The sequence below is a fragment of the Paralichthys olivaceus genome, chromosome 6 (genome assembly GCF_024713975.1).
Source record: "Paralichthys olivaceus isolate ysfri-2021 chromosome 6, ASM2471397v2, whole genome shotgun sequence".
NCBI lineage: Eukaryota > Metazoa > Chordata > Actinopteri > Pleuronectiformes > Paralichthyidae > Paralichthys > Paralichthys olivaceus.
In genome coordinates, this window is record NC_091098.1 from 15,639,522 (window position 1) to 15,657,556 (window position 18,035).

At 42.7% G+C, this 18,035-nt stretch overlaps 2 protein-coding genes across 12 annotated transcripts in view; one reads left to right on the forward strand and one right to left on the reverse strand.

The window, feature by feature from the left end:
* The window catches only part of fmnl3 (formin-like 3), a 33,323-nt gene extending 29,297 nt beyond the window's left edge, over positions 1-4,026 (forward strand). For 2 of the 8 annotated variants that reach the window (XM_020096051.2, XM_020096055.2), the window contains 2 exons: positions 279-392; positions 2,587-4,026. In XM_020096051.2, coding sequence (XP_019951610.1) covers positions 279-370 — 92 coding nt within the window. In that variant the 3' untranslated portion in view covers positions 371-392; positions 2,587-4,026. Of the gene's footprint in view, positions 1-278; positions 973-2,586 lie in introns of all 8 variants that reach the window. The other 6 variants (XM_020096054.2, XM_069526240.1, XR_011243165.1 and 3 more) reach the window with 5 other exon arrangements.
* Positions 4,027-4,188: 162 nt separating this feature from the next.
* Positions 4,189-18,035, reverse strand: part of lrp1ab (low density lipoprotein receptor-related protein 1Ab) — an 83,143-nt gene continuing 69,296 nt past the window's right edge. For 2 of the 4 annotated variants that reach the window (XM_069526236.1, XM_069526235.1), the window contains exons 61-90: positions 17,058-17,246; positions 16,261-16,409; positions 15,917-16,010; positions 15,562-15,678; positions 15,281-15,400; positions 15,061-15,183; positions 14,846-14,971; positions 14,444-14,560; positions 13,727-13,833; positions 13,442-13,574; positions 12,866-12,988; positions 12,610-12,732; positions 12,373-12,510; positions 12,130-12,264; positions 11,898-12,017; positions 11,520-11,806; positions 11,254-11,432; positions 11,032-11,138; positions 10,785-10,904; positions 10,503-10,679; positions 10,226-10,366; positions 9,895-10,068; positions 8,606-8,767; positions 8,280-8,451; positions 7,908-8,009; positions 7,725-7,798; positions 7,547-7,640; positions 7,386-7,424; positions 6,592-6,736; positions 4,189-6,044 (exon numbers count right to left, since the gene is read on the reverse strand). In XM_069526236.1, coding sequence (XP_069382337.1) covers positions 5,907-6,044; positions 6,592-6,736; positions 7,386-7,424; positions 7,547-7,640; positions 7,725-7,798; positions 7,908-8,009; positions 8,280-8,451; positions 8,606-8,767; positions 9,895-10,068; positions 10,226-10,366; positions 10,503-10,679; positions 10,785-10,904; positions 11,032-11,138; positions 11,254-11,432; positions 11,520-11,806; positions 11,898-12,017; positions 12,130-12,264; positions 12,373-12,510; positions 12,610-12,732; positions 12,866-12,988; positions 13,442-13,574; positions 13,727-13,833; positions 14,444-14,560; positions 14,846-14,971; positions 15,061-15,183; positions 15,281-15,400; positions 15,562-15,678; positions 15,917-16,010; positions 16,261-16,409; positions 17,058-17,246 — 4,025 coding nt within the window. In that variant the 3' untranslated portion in view covers positions 4,189-5,906. The remainder of the gene's footprint in view (positions 6,045-6,591; positions 6,737-7,385; positions 7,425-7,546; positions 7,641-7,724; positions 7,799-7,907; positions 8,010-8,279; positions 8,452-8,605; positions 8,768-9,894; positions 10,069-10,225; positions 10,367-10,502; positions 10,680-10,784; positions 10,905-11,031; positions 11,139-11,253; positions 11,433-11,519; positions 11,807-11,897; positions 12,018-12,129; positions 12,265-12,372; positions 12,511-12,609; positions 12,733-12,865; positions 12,989-13,441; positions 13,575-13,726; positions 13,834-14,443; positions 14,561-14,845; positions 14,972-15,060; positions 15,184-15,280; positions 15,401-15,561; positions 15,679-15,916; positions 16,011-16,260; positions 16,410-17,057; positions 17,247-18,035) is intronic. The other 2 variants (XM_069526237.1, XM_069526238.1) reach the window with 2 other exon arrangements.

Genomic DNA, 18,035 nt, shown 5'->3' on the forward strand with positions numbered 1-18,035 from the left:
ATGTCGTTGTAGTCATGTTAATAATGCTTCTAAGCTGCTACTCTCAGAGCTGCAACAGCTTTTTTATACACCTGATGCTTAAACTCAGTGTGTCGTAATCCTATTAAAATCCCCGAGGCTTTTTACAAGGAGCTACAAACAGCACAGCTCCACTTATCTCACGTTCATTATCATCTTCTAAATGAAACACGATGGTGGTCCAGTGCCTCCCCCCCTTCCTTCCCTGCAGGTGTCTCAGGTGTGACATGTTTTTCTCTTCCTCCCCCTCCTCCCCCCAGTACTGAAGAGCGTGCCCTTCACAGCCCGCACTGCTAAACGCGGCTCACGGTTCTTCTGTGAAGCCAACCTCTGCGACGACGCCAACTGCTAGCCCTCCCCTCCCTAATGCCAAGGTTGTCCAGGTGTCTCTCGTGCGCCTCCTGACCACTGTGCATGCAGCATGACCACCCACCTCGCCCCTCTCCAACCACCCCCCATACCCTATGAACTAACTTGGGCCATCACTGGTTGTTTGTGTTACTACCACGAGAGAAGACTCCTATCAGGCCATTTTGGTGATAGGAGTCAGCCAAACCTCTTTGCCTGGTGTAGAGCTACATGGAACAGAAAAGAAAAAAGAGAAGTGACAGCATATTTTTGAGCGTGAAAAATATGTCGAAACACTCACAGTGCAATCAGACACGACTGTGATGAGATGATCCCGTCAGAGCATCATGCATGATACTTTCAAAAGGCTGTGCATCATCGTTTCTTTTCATGAAGCTGACGATAAAGAGGTTTGGCTAATTGTGTTGGGTTTTATCTATCAACGATGCTTTATTCCATGAAACTAACTTGTTTGGTGTTGGGGGGTTTTTCCGGCTAACATGTGACTCTTCTTTCCTCAACCACCACTGTTTATTCTACCCCTCCCTTTCAGCTGAAAAGAAGATTAATGACAGTATTTCCCACTCCTAAGAGAGGGTAAGGAAGGTACAGCCCCGGCTGACACCCAGCCTGCTTGGCCTTCCAGCTCCTGTGTGCTGCTACAGTGACGTCAGCTGCTTCAGCTATTGTGCTTCGGGCGCAAATGAAAAAGATGCTTTACAGCACTTAGATCTGCTTTACCACACAGATAGACAGAAAAACATTATAGTTAAGATTATTTAATAAGCGAGTTTGTGTATGGTTTTAGAGAAATTCAATATCACTTGGTCGTTAAAACACGAAATTAGTGATTTCATTTAATTTCCACTTAGTCTTTAGTCATTATTGTCCAGTTTAAATGCACAACTGTACCTTTAAACATCATCATCCTCACCCCCTCCTATTACATGTTGCATGTTGTCCACTGTTCATTTACGTCTCACCTGTCATCAACGTCCGCCATGTTTTCGTCTGTGCTAACTGTCATCCGCAGTGTGCAGAACTGCTAATTGGTCAACAGGCTCTCACATTCAATCACATGTGCACGAACACAGTCTGAATCCAAAACTGTCACAGACCTAATAAAGATTTTCTCTCACTCTAGTGGCGCAGACATCTCAACTGTCACTCCACAAACTAAAGAGCTTGTTGACCATCACATTGTTACTGGTTTTTTTTAAAATTGCTGCTGCATTATAAGTGTTAAAAACGTTGCTGAAACTATTTTTCCAAAACCTTGGATTTCTCTGTTTTGTGTTTCACTACCACCAGTGGAAATGCAAGGTTGTGGAAATGTGTCATTCAATGTTTATTGTGCATTGTTTTGGCTTTTATTTGCAATTTTTTATTTTTCTAATACACAGTTAACAAATCTTAACTGCAGAAGTTATTGCAGAGTTTCTAGTATTGTTATATATGCTACACTAAACACTCAGTTTGCAGTTTATTAGGTACACCTAATGCAACAGTGCTGCAAAAACCCTCCCTGCCTTAGTTCAGTTCTTAGGTGTTAAAGCTTCAGTGTGTAGAATTTAGTGACAGCTAGTGGCGAAGATTCATGTTGCAGCTGAACACCCCTCACCTCACCCTCCCCTTTCAAACATGAAAGAGAACCTGTGGCAGCCTTCAGTTGTCATAAAAACTCAAAAGGTGTTTGTCCAGTCTGGGCTACTGTAAAAAAACATGGCAGCCTCCGTAGAGAAGTCCCTCCCCCGATGTAAATATAAAGTATTTAAATATAAAGGGCTTATTCTAGAGTAAAAATTATTTAGATGAAACACACCACTGAAACTACCTCTAGGATTATTTGATAATCGATTTCTGCCAAAAGATCCCTTTCACCTTTAAATCTCACACACTGGACCTTTAATTCAACTCTACGATCATTTTGCAGGATGTAGTTTGTTCGTGGTGCTGTTGAACTGAATTAGCCAGAGAAGTGTTTCTGTTTTTCAGCTTAGCCTCAAAGACACAACTAGGTGGACAAAAAAATAGGAACCCTCCAGATTATTAGGTGTACCCAATGAAACTGCAGCTGAGTGTATGTTCGCTACATTTACAGCTTAAAACAGTTTAAGTAAGTAGACATAAGCAGGAGAGAATTTACAGTTTGACCTCTGGGTCCTCTAACATGTGTGCCCTCCCCTTGTCTCTCACCCCTTTCTCCACACCCACTCACAGATCTTCGAAACCAGCCCTTCCTGCGAGCTGATGCGTTGATCCGGAGCGGTTGGAAGAGACCCTAAACCACTTATTCATCACTTATCGCTCCCCTCCCCGTTTAAAACCTTCCTCCCCCGTGTCCCGATGGTCCATCTCAACCCTGAGGCTGCAGATCACAAAGACTCAAAATAAAAGGGAGGACAGGACAGAGCCCTTGTGTTAGCTGGGTAATTTATTTATTTATGGCGGCCATTAACAGCCACTTTAAGCGAGCAAGGCGTTTTTACAGGAGCACAGTGGTTTACTCCTCTCTCACTGCACGTATGAGACTTTCACTGCTCTGTTGGCATCGAGGGCCTGACCAGTCGGAGCACAGGTGAGGTGAGTTGAGGACTGGCGGATCACAGTGCAGACGGAATTGTACTTTCACTAACAAGTGCCTGCCAACATGTGGATCTTATCCCAGAGACCATTAATTTCCTCAGATGATGCAGTCATAGCAGGACTTAGACTGGGAGGCAGCCAAGGGAAGATGCCAACCACGCTGCTGGGATGTTTGCCTCCAAGACACTTGCAAAAACTTTCCTCCAAATCAGAGAGATCTACTCAGTATATTCAATCACAAGTTAATACTGACAATGTTTTATTTCAATTTCAATCACATGTATCTCGGAGGAAAGAGCATCTACAGTGCAGGTGACAAGCTAGCCAAACCAAACTTTCTTGAATGTCTCATGTTGTTTAAGAAGTGCCTTTTTTCTGTGTAACCAGTGTTATTTCTCATGGGTCAGCCATAATAAGTTTATTTTACAACCATCATTCGTTAAATATTGTATCTTCATTGCCTTGTTCTCGTAACATTAGCCTTATAATACTGATGATAATATGCAAAAGTGGAAATTTCCAGATTTGAAGGCACACAAAAAGTAGAAGGAGAATAATGATTTGAGGATTGCTCTTTTATTTACCTTTAGTGCGTCGATGTCTTAAAGCTTCATTGCATTTGACTTGAGTCATTATGTGTCTGTGCCTTGTTAAAAACTGAATGTTGAACGCCTTGACAACACTTCCTGTCACACTTTGAAGTGACATGTGGGAAGTGACACCTGTATGAAGAAGCGGACTGCTGTTTGAGGCCCGGATGACGTTAACCTGCTATAGACGTGGTGATGGATGAAGGATGTTTCCAATCTTAAAGAGATGTTGTGTGTGAAGATTTGTTTTTTTATCCTAGATGATGAGTTTCCTCCCAACAGCCGTGTTCTAACATAACAATGGCACAAAGGGAGTGACACTTTTTACACTACTTAATTTGACTTTTGTTGTAAGAGACACTATTCTTTACATTAATGTACATTGAAATCAAGAAATTTACTTTTTAGAAGAAATTATCCATTATATTTGTCTATTGACTGAAAGATGTCACTTCCTTTTTAATAAATAAGATGAATTATCTAACTATAAGACCAAAGTCTATTATTATAGCATTATAGGTTTGTTTATGTGTAATTTCAATTATTTTTAAGGATAGCTGATATTAATTTCTGATTTTCTCCACTAAGAATCAACGAGTGACCGCTTTTTCGCTCCATCTCTCAAATGACGGACAGAGCCACCGTGTAGTTCTACTATAAAAATCCATTTAATTTCTTATATCAAAAAGAAATAGAATCATAACAAAACAATCAGAACCACAAGTATCCATGTGGGTTTCGCCACCGAAAAAGTTTCTCCAACTGAAAAATGATTGTTCTAATTTACATGGTCAGGTGAAACTCTAACAGAGCAGGATGTAAAAAAGCACAAACATAAAAACCCGTTATGAATACTGTTAACAAGATAAAAGCCGGAAGGTTTCCTCTAGGATGGATGAGTGACGGTGTGTGTGGTGCGGGTGGAGGCTGAGGAGAAGCTCAGTTAAAAGCAGCGTGGTGAGACACAGTGCAACACTTACTGAAGACTGAGAACCAGGCTGACTGACAGACAGGTGGTTAGCAGCCAGGCAAAGGAATTAACAAAGGAATGCTTATCAGGAAGCTAATCAGTCTCCTTACTGGGAATGCACTTAACAATGAGTATTAACCTAAATCACATGTTCATGTAATTACATACAACACACACACACACACAAAAAAGAAAAAGAATTACTCCCACAGAAGTACGTACCATCAAACGGGCTCCCTGGCCTTTCCTGAAAGTACGTTTACAATCAAAAGACAAGGAACGAAAGCTAAATGTTACCATTCTCAGTTAATTATTCGTTGCAGATCGTTTTTCAGTGATGACTGGAAAAAATTCACAGACGCTTGTTGTCACTTCTCCCCCAAAAAAGAACTTTCTAGTACAGTTTCAGAGCAAAGTCCGGCTGCTGTCCCGAGTGTCCTGCAGTAGGCTAAACCAAAGGCCACAAATATCCATCCCAGACTGTTCATCCTGGATTGTGGACTTTATTACAATCATCTTCATCCAGCACACTCACACACTGCCATTGACTCATTCATTTCTGACACAAGGTAGGTCAATTACACCACTTTAAAAAAAAAAAATGTTAAAAAGTACAGACTGCTATTTGTTACTGATGTTTGTATTCCTGGGTATATTCTCAAGACACTTTGTTAATAGGTTTATATATATTCAAATATATATATATATAGAACTTTAGTCTGTGCAAGGAGGTAAAAGACAATCACTTGAATGTAGTTTTTTTTTGAGAACAGAACGGACACTGTCTGCGCTGCTGAGTCCTCCATGTGTACATGTGCAGTTAAACAACTTCTCATTACTCCCTTTAGACCTCCAGCAGCAAACTTACATATGCACATTAATGTGAGAGACTGAGCCGAAGCAGCATCCAGGAAGCATTCATAGTGACGCTGACACTTCTCTCTTTCATCGACAACAAAGACTTGGCAACGTTTTCTACGATGGAACAATATCCTCTTTTTTTTCCCCCTATACAATTCATACAAAAATAAAAAATTAAATTTGTTCCATGGCCATTCAGATCGCTCTATCTTTTACGTTTGCACAGAGGTAGTGGCTATATGCGTGAGATTGTGAGGAGGAGGTGAGCAAAATTAAAAAGAACTGAATAAATGTCTATAAAATGGTTCCTTTTTCATCACCAGATGATTTTTTTTTTTGTCAAAGAACAAAATATAATACTGCAATCACTTAAAAAAAGTAGTCCTTCATTTTATACATTTTATACAGTGTTCTTGCTTTTTTTGTTGCTTTTCTTTTCGGTTGGTAAAGGCAGAAGACGAGTGAGCTTGTCGGCTCAGCACTGGGTTGGGCGGGGCAGGGCGACGTTGGCAGAATTCAATTCATGCCGAGCTCTACGCTAGTGGGTCACTCAGGTCCTCGTCGCCCTGGGAGAGGAGCTCCTTCTTTTCATCTGTGCTGGCCAGAGAGTTGCGGCTGTTGTGGGCGCCCATGTATAGTGTGGCATACACCGGGTTGGTGAAGTTGGTGGGCTGTGGAGCAAAGAAAATTACATGGTCACTCGAGAGACATTTTTAACTGTGGAAGGAGCATTTACCACATGCTGTACCTTATAAATGGATAGCTAAACAAAACTTCTCCCTCTTGCCACCAAGATGTTAGCTTTGGTTTGTCATGTGCTTTGTGTTTGTTTTGTTCTAAAGTGTGTCTGCCAGCTGTGGTCTGACAAAATCTGTAGGTGCATTTTCACACAGTATAAAAGAGTGGAGTGTAAAACAGTGTAAAAAGGAAAAAGATTTATCCCAATGAACTAACTCTTAATATTCACATACACTAATGGAAGTGGATGGAAATGTACTTTTGTTCCTTGTGGAAAATTTGGTTGAAAACTGGCACATTATATATGACATGACACACTATGAGCCTGGGTTTAAACATATTCAGTTCTCATTGGAACCTTACTGACATCATAATATATTATAAAACCATCTTTATGGCTTGATACAAAGAGACACAACTGAAAATATTCTTGTTTTCCCCTCAAATGACTCATTAAATGAATGATTTTAGCTGTGATACCTTGTCTGGGTCCAAAGCAAAATCAGAATCCAGGAGCTCCCCAGCATCATCGTCAGGGTCTCCCTCATAGATCTTATAGGCAGGATTTCCGATCTCAACATTCATGGCTCCATTTGTCATGCGGTGGTGCTGGAAGCCCTTGGCACTGCAGGCAGACAAAGAAAAACTCAATGACCATCAAAGCAATAACTTTAAAATTAGATTTAAAACAAGATGATTACAGATTTTTGGGAGAAACCCTAAATTAAACAATTCAAAGCTGCTTTAAAAGTATCATAACTTGGCATAAACCAGGTACTGACTTAGCACCAGCTACACACAATCCACAAAACCAAGACAACATGTAATAAAGGTTGTCAAATGAGCTTTCTGTCAAAAGCCCATTTGATCAAACCCAGAAAATATACAGCAGCATGTCTATTGTGGAGAATGCTGGATTTTCATTGCAAATATTCAGCCGATTGCAAACATTTAAGCATTGCTATGCAAGCACATGACGTGAGCCCATCATGTACACACGTAAACAAGGGAAGGTATGCAGATGCAAGAAGGACAAACACTGTTCAATTGTTTGTGCATCACCAGTAAAACTGTTTCAGATAAGAGTCAATCGGTCCCTGAGCTGCTGGGCTGGAAACACAGGAGGTGGCAGGCAAAGACAAACAGACAGAGATTTTCTGCACTGACTGACAGAATGGACAACAGAAGCATGGCCAGTCTGATTGGGTGTTAACGAATGGAGGGGACAGGGTTTGTGTGTCAACAGTTTAAATGATGTAACCCTATAAAGTTACCGCGAGCACTGAGAACGAGATTTGCCCGGCCATAGAGACCTGGGAGACAGGAAATAGATGGTTATCAAAAAGTAGAAGAAGATAGATCGCACAGGTGAGAGGACCAGATCGATGAAAAATGGGAGTTTGAATAAAAGAAGGTTTCTGAAGCCAGGTCCTACCCGCGCATTCTCCGCTTGTACCACAAGATGGCGCCAACCACCAGCAGTGCCAGTAACAGCAGCAGGAGAACCGGGATGACGATGGAGGACGTGCCTGCGAGAGAGAAAGTAACTTGAGCAAAGACCAAAGTGCATGATTAACTAACAATAACCAGAAGTCAGGTACTGTGAGACTTACTTCCACTGGAAGCAGAAGAATCAATAGCAGCAGCTACGACTTCACATCTGTATCCTTTCCATCCGACAGGACACCTGGACGCACAACGAGCCAGTTACAAAGTGTGTGTGTTTGTGTATGCGAGTTAGAAAGATAGAAAATGACAGAGTGAATAATCAGGTCGGAGTGAGTGTCATATCTTACTTGCACTGAGGAAGCAGTGTGCGAGTGTCAACTGTACATTGCCCATTTGCACAGAAGTCCAAACAGGAATAGCAGCTGGGTTGGGTCTGACCATTGGGACAGCTAAACACAAACACACACACACACACAAGGAAAAAAAATGAATCCTGATACAGAAGCATTAATGTCTGTAGTTTTACTGATCGAACGTTGGTGCAATGTTCAGACATCCACATATTTTTGTAGCTTGCAGGGAGTGTCCTATTTGACCTTGCTGACTAGTCACCGAGCCGTCCAGAATAAATGTTAACAAATATTTACGATGTTAGCAAATATTTACAAGTCCAAGTCTCGTTTATTTTGTGCAGCGTCCACGTTGCACAGCGTACCCACCTGCAGGAGACCTCCCCCGAGGATGACGTCAAACATTTGCCCGTTCCGCAGAATAGACATTTGTCCAGCTCGCACTGGTACCCGATGTACTGAGTGGAGCACAGACACAGTTTGGTGAAGTTGGAGGTTTGTAAGCACGTTCCGCCATTCTCACAGAACCCTTCACATTTACCTGAGGGTCAGAGGGAGAGTTGTTAGAGGTGCAGAGTCACCGTCATACAGTCATATGTTGTAAATGTAAGTAGTGTACATCAGAAGGCTAAATATTATACACTGTATCATCTATCCAGTAAAACTCTGAAGTAACATATTACTGTAACACTCACTGTATTGGCACTGGTCTCCCTGGTACTCTGCCGGGCAGCTACAGGTTGGTTGGTTTCCCATGTTGACTGAGCAGTTGCCTCCGTTCAGGCAGTAGTCCTGACAAGTGTGGCGGTTGCACGTAGGCCCCGTGAAGCCCTTAGGACATCTGCAGGTTGGAGCACCTGCATCCAGGTAGAACAGAAAATGAAAGTTAAAAGAAATCTGAGAAACTATACATGAAACTACAACTGTGTTCACAAAGGCTGCAGCTGTGCATGTTGACAACACGGGTTCCTCGCAGCATTTAGGACTTCACATCTTCTTGTTTTTTTAGTTTCTCTCTGCGGCAGCCTTTTTGGCCTGTGATGTCTGTTGCTCATTAATGCTCCACCAGACATCTGAAGAACGCATTGGAAATTGTTCAAAGCAAATGAAACATATTGGCGCAGCATTTGACGTTTATTTCACTTAGTCATATTTTTGCTGCCTGTTCATTTGTTTGTCAGCAAAAAATACTGAATGGGACATGAGCCAAGAAAGAACCCACTGAATGTTGGCATGGATCTGGACAAAGTGGTGAACCCAGGATTTTGGACCTCAATGAAAAAAATCTGGCATGTTAGGGGATTGATATTTATGAGTGTGTGTAATTTAGTGCAGCCTGATTTACAGGGACTTTTGGGCGTTGGCGGAGGTTTGAGCTCTGCTTGACTTTCTAGCTCAGTATTTAGACACATTTTCCACACAAGGAAAAATTGTCCGCTTAATAACCTTCGGATAGGAAAGGCTTTCCCACAATGGGTTAAATCCATCCCATAGTTGTTGAATTAGGTGAGATATTTCACTGAAAACCACAAATGTCATGATCATGGTGTGAGATTCAGATTTTTGAAAATGTTGACCTGTTAGTTGGCAGGTCACCATAAATTATTAAGATTTGTTGTCTGCATTTGGACTAAAGCAAAATTGCTCCAATGGATGTTTTATGGAAAATTTTAATTTCATAATGCAACTTCAATAAAAAATGCCAGGAGATTACTGAAGGAGGACTCATTCTCTGGACACCATGAATGTTTGTATAAAATTTCATGTCGAATAGTTTTCTGTACAGACATTGAACTATGACACTAACCTGGTTAAAAATATTATAAAAGGCAGTTTACCTGTATTCTACAGAAATATACATCACTGAGGATCAGTCATAGTGAAGAAACTAAATACTACATTAATTACTTTTTCCTTATTTCAGTCTGAGCGGGTCAGGTGTTCACATATTAATAAATAAACCACTTATCACATATGAATGTACCTGTATGAGAGGCAGTGCATGTGCCTCCGTTCTTGCAGTAGTCCCGGCACTGGTTGAACTCGCACCTCTCTCCGATGTAGCTGGGCTGACAGCGACACTTGGCCACCTGTCGAGCATTGAGGAAGCAGCTCCCACCGTTCTGACACTGAATATCGCAGGGCCCCAAGGGCGGAGCTGTCGGAGGGGAATTCCATGGTTAACCCACATTTTGTTTGAGGGATTGGAATTTAAAACCACCCTCAAGCCGTTAGTGAAAGCATGGATTAAGTTGTTTACCACTATACAGCCCTCTATACGAGTAGGTACGTTTACTGTATGTGTGCAGACTTACAGAATGGTGACTGGGTGGGGTTCAGTCTCTCCACACATGTGCCATTGTCGGCCACGTAGTTGTTAGGACAGGTACACACTGGTCCACTGGGGCTGAGTAGACACAGCCACTCACACTTTTTCCTGTCACATGGGTTGGTCACTAACGCAGAGAGAAACAAGACATGCAATAAGATATATATGAATATAATATCTATATATAAATGATTTACATCAGTACATGTGTGTGAAAACACATGAAAAAGCCTGAGACAATCTGCCTCTTTATTAACACTCACTCTCTGGCTGCTTGTAACGGTGGTACAGCACGATGTCAGTAGCATGGTTGATGCCTGTGGTGAGATTCTCCATGGGGCCTTTGCCAAACTTGTTGACGCGGAAGACAAAGTTATTTACATACGTGACCCCATATATGTAATCCTCGAAGATATCTATGCTGAATGGATGAAGCAGCTCTGGAAATAAGAGAACAGAGAAAGGGCACAAAAGGGAATAAATATACCGGCAACGCGATTTCTGTTTCATATTCAGTTTTGTTTTGAGCGCGCCAGGAACTCAACTGTTTTTGATGCCGGAAACAGCGATGACAGCATCAGAGCCATCCAGGCGAACACTACCGATAACCGAGAGCTTTGCATCGGCCCAGTAAAGACGCTCGTTGAAGTAGTCCACAGCCAAACCTGTAGAGGCAGAAAGGAGGAGTCGCATAGATAAAAACACAATAAGCAACTGTGCGCGTGTTAAGCCGCTCCACAGTGTGAAAGAACAGGCGTCGTCAGCTGACTCGTATCACTGTGTGTTACTGACCGGTGGGCCACTGGATGTTCTCTTGCACCAGAGTCTGTCTCAGAGTGCCGTCCATGGCAGCAGTCTCAATTTTAGGGTGGTTCCCCCAGTCTGCCCAATACATGGTACTGAGGAGAAACACACACAGTTTCTACATATGATGACAAAAACACAAGGAAATAGCAATAGTAGCAATGACATAGTTCATGTGATTGTTGCACTGAGCACAGCACCGTCTCTTACCCTCTCTGTGGATCCACTACAATGGCGTATGGCTCGTCTATCATGCCGGAGATGAGAGTCTTGCAGTGTTGTCCGGACATCTGAGCCACTTCGATTACATCTCGACCAGAGTCGGTCCAGTACAGATTACCAGCCACCCAGTCCACTGCTATACCGCGAGGCATCTTCAGCTCCTTGATCTGAAGCGGCAGAACAGTATTAACACGATATTCACGTGTTTCTGCAGTGGTGGTGTTATCCAGTTTTTTTTATTTGACTGTTGTTACCTGCAGGTTGGTGATCACGCCCTCGCTCTGCCGTCGGTTTCGGTGAGAGTTGGAGGAGGACGAGGACGACGTGGATGGTCCGGGAAGTTCGTAGGAAGAGATGCGGCCCGTGTGCCAGTTGGTCCAGAAGATGCGGTTGGTCTTGACGTGCAGGTCCATTGCATCTATACGCACACTGGCGTCGCCTTGGAAGGTCTGCTCGTAGCGCCAGTTGGGCATGCCAGGGTCCAGGCTGCGGATTTCATTGTCGTCAGCTATGTACAGAATCTGTCTGCTGCTGTTCATGTCTGCAGGGAGGAGAGGAAAAAGTCACAAGCATTAGAAATGAATAATCATTTTGAAAAGCTTATAAAATAGACCTAAGGGAGAAAAACTCACTGTCTGCCTTGCAGGTGTCACTGATCCTGGTAAAGTATTTGTGGCAGCTGCACTTGTAGGAGCCTTTGGTGTTGTTACAGATGTGGGAACAGACTCCAAACTGCAGACACTCATTCTTATCTGAAAAAAAAAAATCATATTTAATAAATGAGTCCTCCTTAACTAACTTATCCTAAATATTTGTCTGTGTTATGATTTGTCATGACAGTTGCAGTGTTTTCTGCGTGTGTACCTCTGCAGGTGTTGTGTCCCATCTTCTTGAAGCCTGGTTTGCAGGAGCAGAAAGTGTCGGTGCCGGTGACACAGTGAGCTTCGTCTCCGTCACCACACTGAGTCCTGTTACTCCTGCAGTCATTCAGCTTGGTGTCTGAAAAAAAGCAAATGAAAGAGGAGTCAGTGCATTTGCATTTAAAAATTCTGCTTTAAAAGATCTGAGGTCAGCTGTGGTGCAGAAATGAACTTCGACATGAGGCACCTGTCTTGCAGTTGATCTCATCCGAGCCGTGGTCTTCACAGTCGTTAAAGAAGTTACAGCGCAGAGTGGAGCTGATGCATCTGTGGTTGTCACACAGGAACTCGTCCTTCTCACATGTGGGAACAGCTGGAGGGGCCTCTGTAAGCACAACACCACACACACAGGTCAGCAATCTTCTCAAACGATGTTGAGAAGGCAGAGGTTTTCAAAGCGATTTCAAACGACTCCACGACTCACGGCAGTTCAGCTCATCCGAGTTGTCGCCGCAGTTATTGACACCGTCACATCTCTTCGACACTTGCAGACACACACGGTCGTTTTGGCAGCGGAACACCCTGGTGGGAGGACACTGGAACCTCCCTGAGAGTCGAGCAGAGAAAAAAGACGAGGGGAAAAGGGATAAAGAGGTGAACGAAGAAATAGGTCAGGACAAAAAAAGATGACGCCTGAGAGCTTTCCGAGACGTGTGTGTGATTCATTCGGCTGCACTCACTGCACTGCTCAGGATTTTCGTCAGAGTTGTCCCCACAGTCATCCTCTCCATCGCACTTCCAGGCGAGGGGTTTGCACAGAGTGTTGTTACACTGGAACTCATCCTGAGGGCAGTGACGCCCGGCTGAGGAAAAACAAAAGAGGAAAGAATTTTCTTTTTATTACTTTGCATAAAACCTTGACATCTGGACAATCAAACCAATGTGTCTAACATTACAGTCACAAATTTATCTAATTATCTCCACCAAGGAGACTTTTCACCCCCTTTGTTTGTTGTAAGTGAGCAAGATTACAGTGAGCGGATTACCATAAAACTTTGTGGGAGATGTGGTGTGGGTCAGGGAAAAACACATAAAATTCTACTATGGATCCAGATCAGGAGGTGGATCCAGGATTTGTTTTCCCACTTTCTTTAACATTGTGAGATAGGGCATTTTTTTCATGGATCTTGTTGAAAAGAATCAGGCACATTGTTGGCATGAATATGGTGCCGCTTTAGTGAATTTAGGGAGATTGTTGGGCCATTCCACTTTATACTTCTATTTATGCACACATACCACTGGAAATCTGCACTTACCAGCACTGCCACAATTCTCCTCATCAGTGCCGTCCATGCAGTCAGGGTCAGCGTCACACCGCCAGCGGATGGGAATACAGTGTCCATTCTTACACTGGAACTGGTCATTGTCACACTTCAGATCGCAACCATTCTGCAGAGACATAACAGCCCGCGAGCAACAGAGGATCAGCTTTTATACTAATACAAGCTAATACTAAATACATGTAATCAGCATTATTTTCAGATCCAATTAATTGTTATTCAAAGTTCACGTAAAGACAGGGACAAATTCAGTTTCTGTACCTCATCCGATCCATCAGCACAGTCGTGGTCTCCATCACACTTCCACCTCCCGGCAATGCAGCGACCGTTTGTGCAGGCGAACTCGCTCTCTGAACATTGTCGAGGCACTGCAGAAGAAGACAGATGAGGTTAATTAATGTCGACAACACCTTCAGAAGCAAGCAGAACTGAGACAAGCACAAAAACAACAACTTGTAGACGGCTTGGGGAGAAGGAAAGGAGATCAGTAAGTCTCAATTTTAGTATTTTATACACATATTTTTATACATTTGCAGTGGCATCTATTGGTAAAGGAAAACAGTAGAAAGTAAAAACAAAGCCTATATTGAGAGAAATGTGCAGACTCTCAGGTGGGAGGGGATCACAGTTGCACCAGAAGGAGAATGAAGACATTGTAGAAAGACACAGCAGGGAGGTGACCCTGAATATGGAAGTGGCTCATATGAAGGTGGAGTAACTTACCTCTGGCTCAAGCCAACAGGACAGTATGAAATGAAACAAACACCAGATGAGGTAAGATGCATTAGAAATGACAGGGAACAGGTGTTAGCGCTGAACAAGTGACTTCATGTGCACAGTTAACAGGATAAATGTGCAAAGTGAGTATGTTACCAGTGGAAGAGAGCATGGGCGCGAATGTAACTGACACTGGACGAGGCGAGATAACAGATGTTAAGAGCATGAAGGTGTTGTTTCGAAGCTGAAGGTGACACGTACTGCACTTGTCTTCATCCGAGTTGTCCCCGCAGTCGTTGTCGTAGTCGCACTGCCAGCGGCCCGGGACACAACGGTTGTTCTTACATCTGAACTGGTACGGCTCACATGTCCTCTCCGCTAAAGGAAAGAGAAGATAATGAAAATGAAATATAATAAAATAAAAACATTTGTCAGTGACACTTGTGCATCTTTCAACTAATTCCAGAAATCTCTGTCTTTATGTGGAGAACATATCTCCAGAACTGTTTATCGTTTTTGCGGACGAGCCCTGCAGCTACTTTTACATTTTCAGAAAGAAAACTGCAACCAGCATCACCACAGGCCAAGTAAACCGCCCAGTCCAGACATGTTCAGAACGGGCACTGCAATAGTTTTTCTAATTTTAAAAAGTGATATTCTTACCACACTCCTCTTTTGGCTCATCTGATGCATCACCGCAGTCGTCCTCTCCATCACACTTCCAGCGAGCAGGGATGCAGCGTCCAGAGTCTTTACATCTGAACTCGTCCACACCACAAGTCATCTGGGCTGCAGAGGCAAACATTCAGGTGCAGTTATATAAACAGATGGTCGGGATGACTCAGAAACAAAAAAGAAAATTAAGCTGGGAGTCTTACTGCAGTTGGCGGGTTCATCAGATCCGTCCACACAGTCATTGTCGCGGTCACACACCCACACACGAGGTATGCAGCGTTTGGTGATGGCACACTGGAACTGGGTGGGAGCACACGTGACCTCAGCTGAGGGAAGAACAGATTCATTTATTTTTTAACACCAATGGGAAAAATAGCAGATCAAATTTGGCACAGAAAAAAAACATAAAGGTTTCAAACTCACGACAGTCCTTCTCATCCTCTCCTTCTCCACAGTTGTCCTGGCCGTTACAGCGGAAGATACCTGGGATGCAGCGACTTGGGTGGGAACATTTGAACTGGCTTGGGAGGCAAACATGTATATCTGCGGAAAACAATGAAACAAGCAGAAGATATGATGCTGATCAGTCAAATCCATTAAGTGGTATCTGTGACATATAAGAAAATATAGGCAGGGCAGGACGCAGCTTATTTAAAGAAATATAATTTGGGAGTTAATAGTTGTATCTACACAGAGAGACATACCACAGTTGGCCTCATCCGAGTTGTCCTGGCAGTCATTGTCTCCATCACAGATGTAGGCAGGGTTGGTGCAGATGCCCGTACCACACTGGAACTGCCCCGGCCTGCATTTAAATTCAGCTGGAAGAAAGAGTCATACATTTTCAGGATCACTCTGAACTTACATCAAAATACTTTTTTTTTTACATCAAACTCCTCCCTGCAGAACTTTCCCTTTTATGACAAGTTTGATTTAGGGATGTAACCACTAATCTACAATAAAAAAATGTCCATCTGAGCAGGTATTATATTTTGACAGTCCACTGAAGGGACTGTACCGTGTTTGTAGAATTTCTAATTAAGTATCTCTAACACTTACGGCATTCTGCTGGCTCGTCCGAGCGGTCGCCACAGTCATCCTCAGTGTCACATTTCCACCAAAAGGGAATACATTTGTCGTTCTTGCACACAAACTACAAAGGAGAAGAGAAATTAATCAAAGTGATGACAGGACATGACATAACAGAGCTTCACTGCCATCGACAAACCAGAGGGTAACTACTGTAGCACTGGGCCATCGGCCAGCTGTCAATAGACAATCACATTTAAGGAGTTCCTCAAACAAGCCACAGCGACACATGGAGATATGAAAAGCCACTTATCCACAGCAGTCATTAAGTCATATTCACATTTATGATGAGGTGTTTACACAGCCTCTCCTACCTGGCTGGCTGTGCAGTTGGACATGCAGGTCCGCTGATCGCTGGCCAGGTAGAAGTTGGTGGGACAGGCACATTTATAGCCTCCTCCGGGTGAGAGGAGACAGAGGTTACTGCAGCCGGCATTGTTTATCTGGCACGGGTGGTTGAGCACTGGGAGACAGAAACATAGGAAATTTAGATTTTATGATGTTTGAATGAAAGCAGCAAGAGTTATACTTATGCATTTCTCTGTGTGTGTGTGTGTGTGTGTGTGTTGTGTATTTTGGCATGTTTGTATTTCAATAGATTTAATGAATCCCTAATCCTAAATGCTTCAGATAATTCCTGGACTAGATGTTCACTTGGTTTACATAATACTGCAAGAATCAGGTAAGACACTAATGGCAACAGGGGGGCTGATGTAGATATGAAGAGGTAAGTAATTAGGGGTATTTGGGGCTAGGTATAAATGCACATCTTTTTTGCATTGTGTATTTTGTAAAATAACATTTTTCATATCAGTAAATATAAACTCTTATACAGATATATCTGTGAGTGGCTCATAGTGGCTGATATAGACCAAACAATAAATTGGTCGGGCTTGAATAAAAAATGAATCTCTAAATCAATGGGATACCATATAAACTTTTTGGTCAAATCAGTGTTTTTCTTATGAACTTTTTGCCCCAGCTGAATAAAACAACAAAAAACAAGCGTATACTTATTATATTATATGAGATGAGATATATGAGAGTACAGTTATGTGTTATAATGTAGTAATGTGACTGATATATCCGTTGTCTGTCAGGTTACCCTTACCCTCGGGCTGGCGATAGGGATGGTAGATGTGGATGTCCATGGGTCGGTGCAGGGTGCTGATCAGGGTGGTCTTATTGGTCCCCAGACTCTTGTGAGCTCTGTTGATGGACTTTGTCTCCCAGTCGGTCCAGTAGATATACTCCTCAAACAGAGTCATGGCAAAGATGTGCGGGATGTCCTGGCTGAGAACTGCCAAGTAGCATACAATCAATAAATCACGAGAAAAGAACTGAATCATTCATACTGAAGATTAAACTTTCATGACTTTCTAACACTATCAGTGTCTTTCATAATAAAAATTTAGCTTTTTCTGATTTGTTAGAAACATTATTAACAATTTGAAACGTGAAGTGTATGTACAACATAAAAACAGCAATCGATTGTTTCTTATTCTTGCTGCTGTGATTCTTGCTCCTTGAGTGTAACTGTAAAACAGCAGGGTGTGGTAAACAGCTACAGTGACTCCACTATATCTGCGTGTTATGTAACAAGTTCTGCACCTCTTTAGGCTTTACACTCAAACTTTTCCTGCTCCCATATTCTTGTCATATCATGTTTTTGCTGTCAGTGTTTGACATTGGTGCATTATTGAAACATGCTGGTTATTTTTAGCCCAAAAACATCCCACATGCATGAGTAGGTCTATGCAGCGAGACACATGACACACACACACACACCTTGTTGTTAAATAAGTGGGATTTCAGTTGATTTTAACAAACAATGAGCTTTGAAAAATGTAAATGTTTTAATCGTATTGTTTCTACAACATCTGGTTGAACTGAGATATTAGTCAGATTAGCATGAAGTGCCCTTTGGTCAGTTCTTATCTGAATTCAAAGGCCAAGTCTTCTGCAAACACACACAAGGCCACACTGGTGTTTGTAGTGTGCGTGTGCCAGAGTGTGCCAAGGGAGGGGTGCAAAACTCACTGGACATACTACTGGTTTTCTAAAACCACCAAGCCAAGTTGAAATTGTG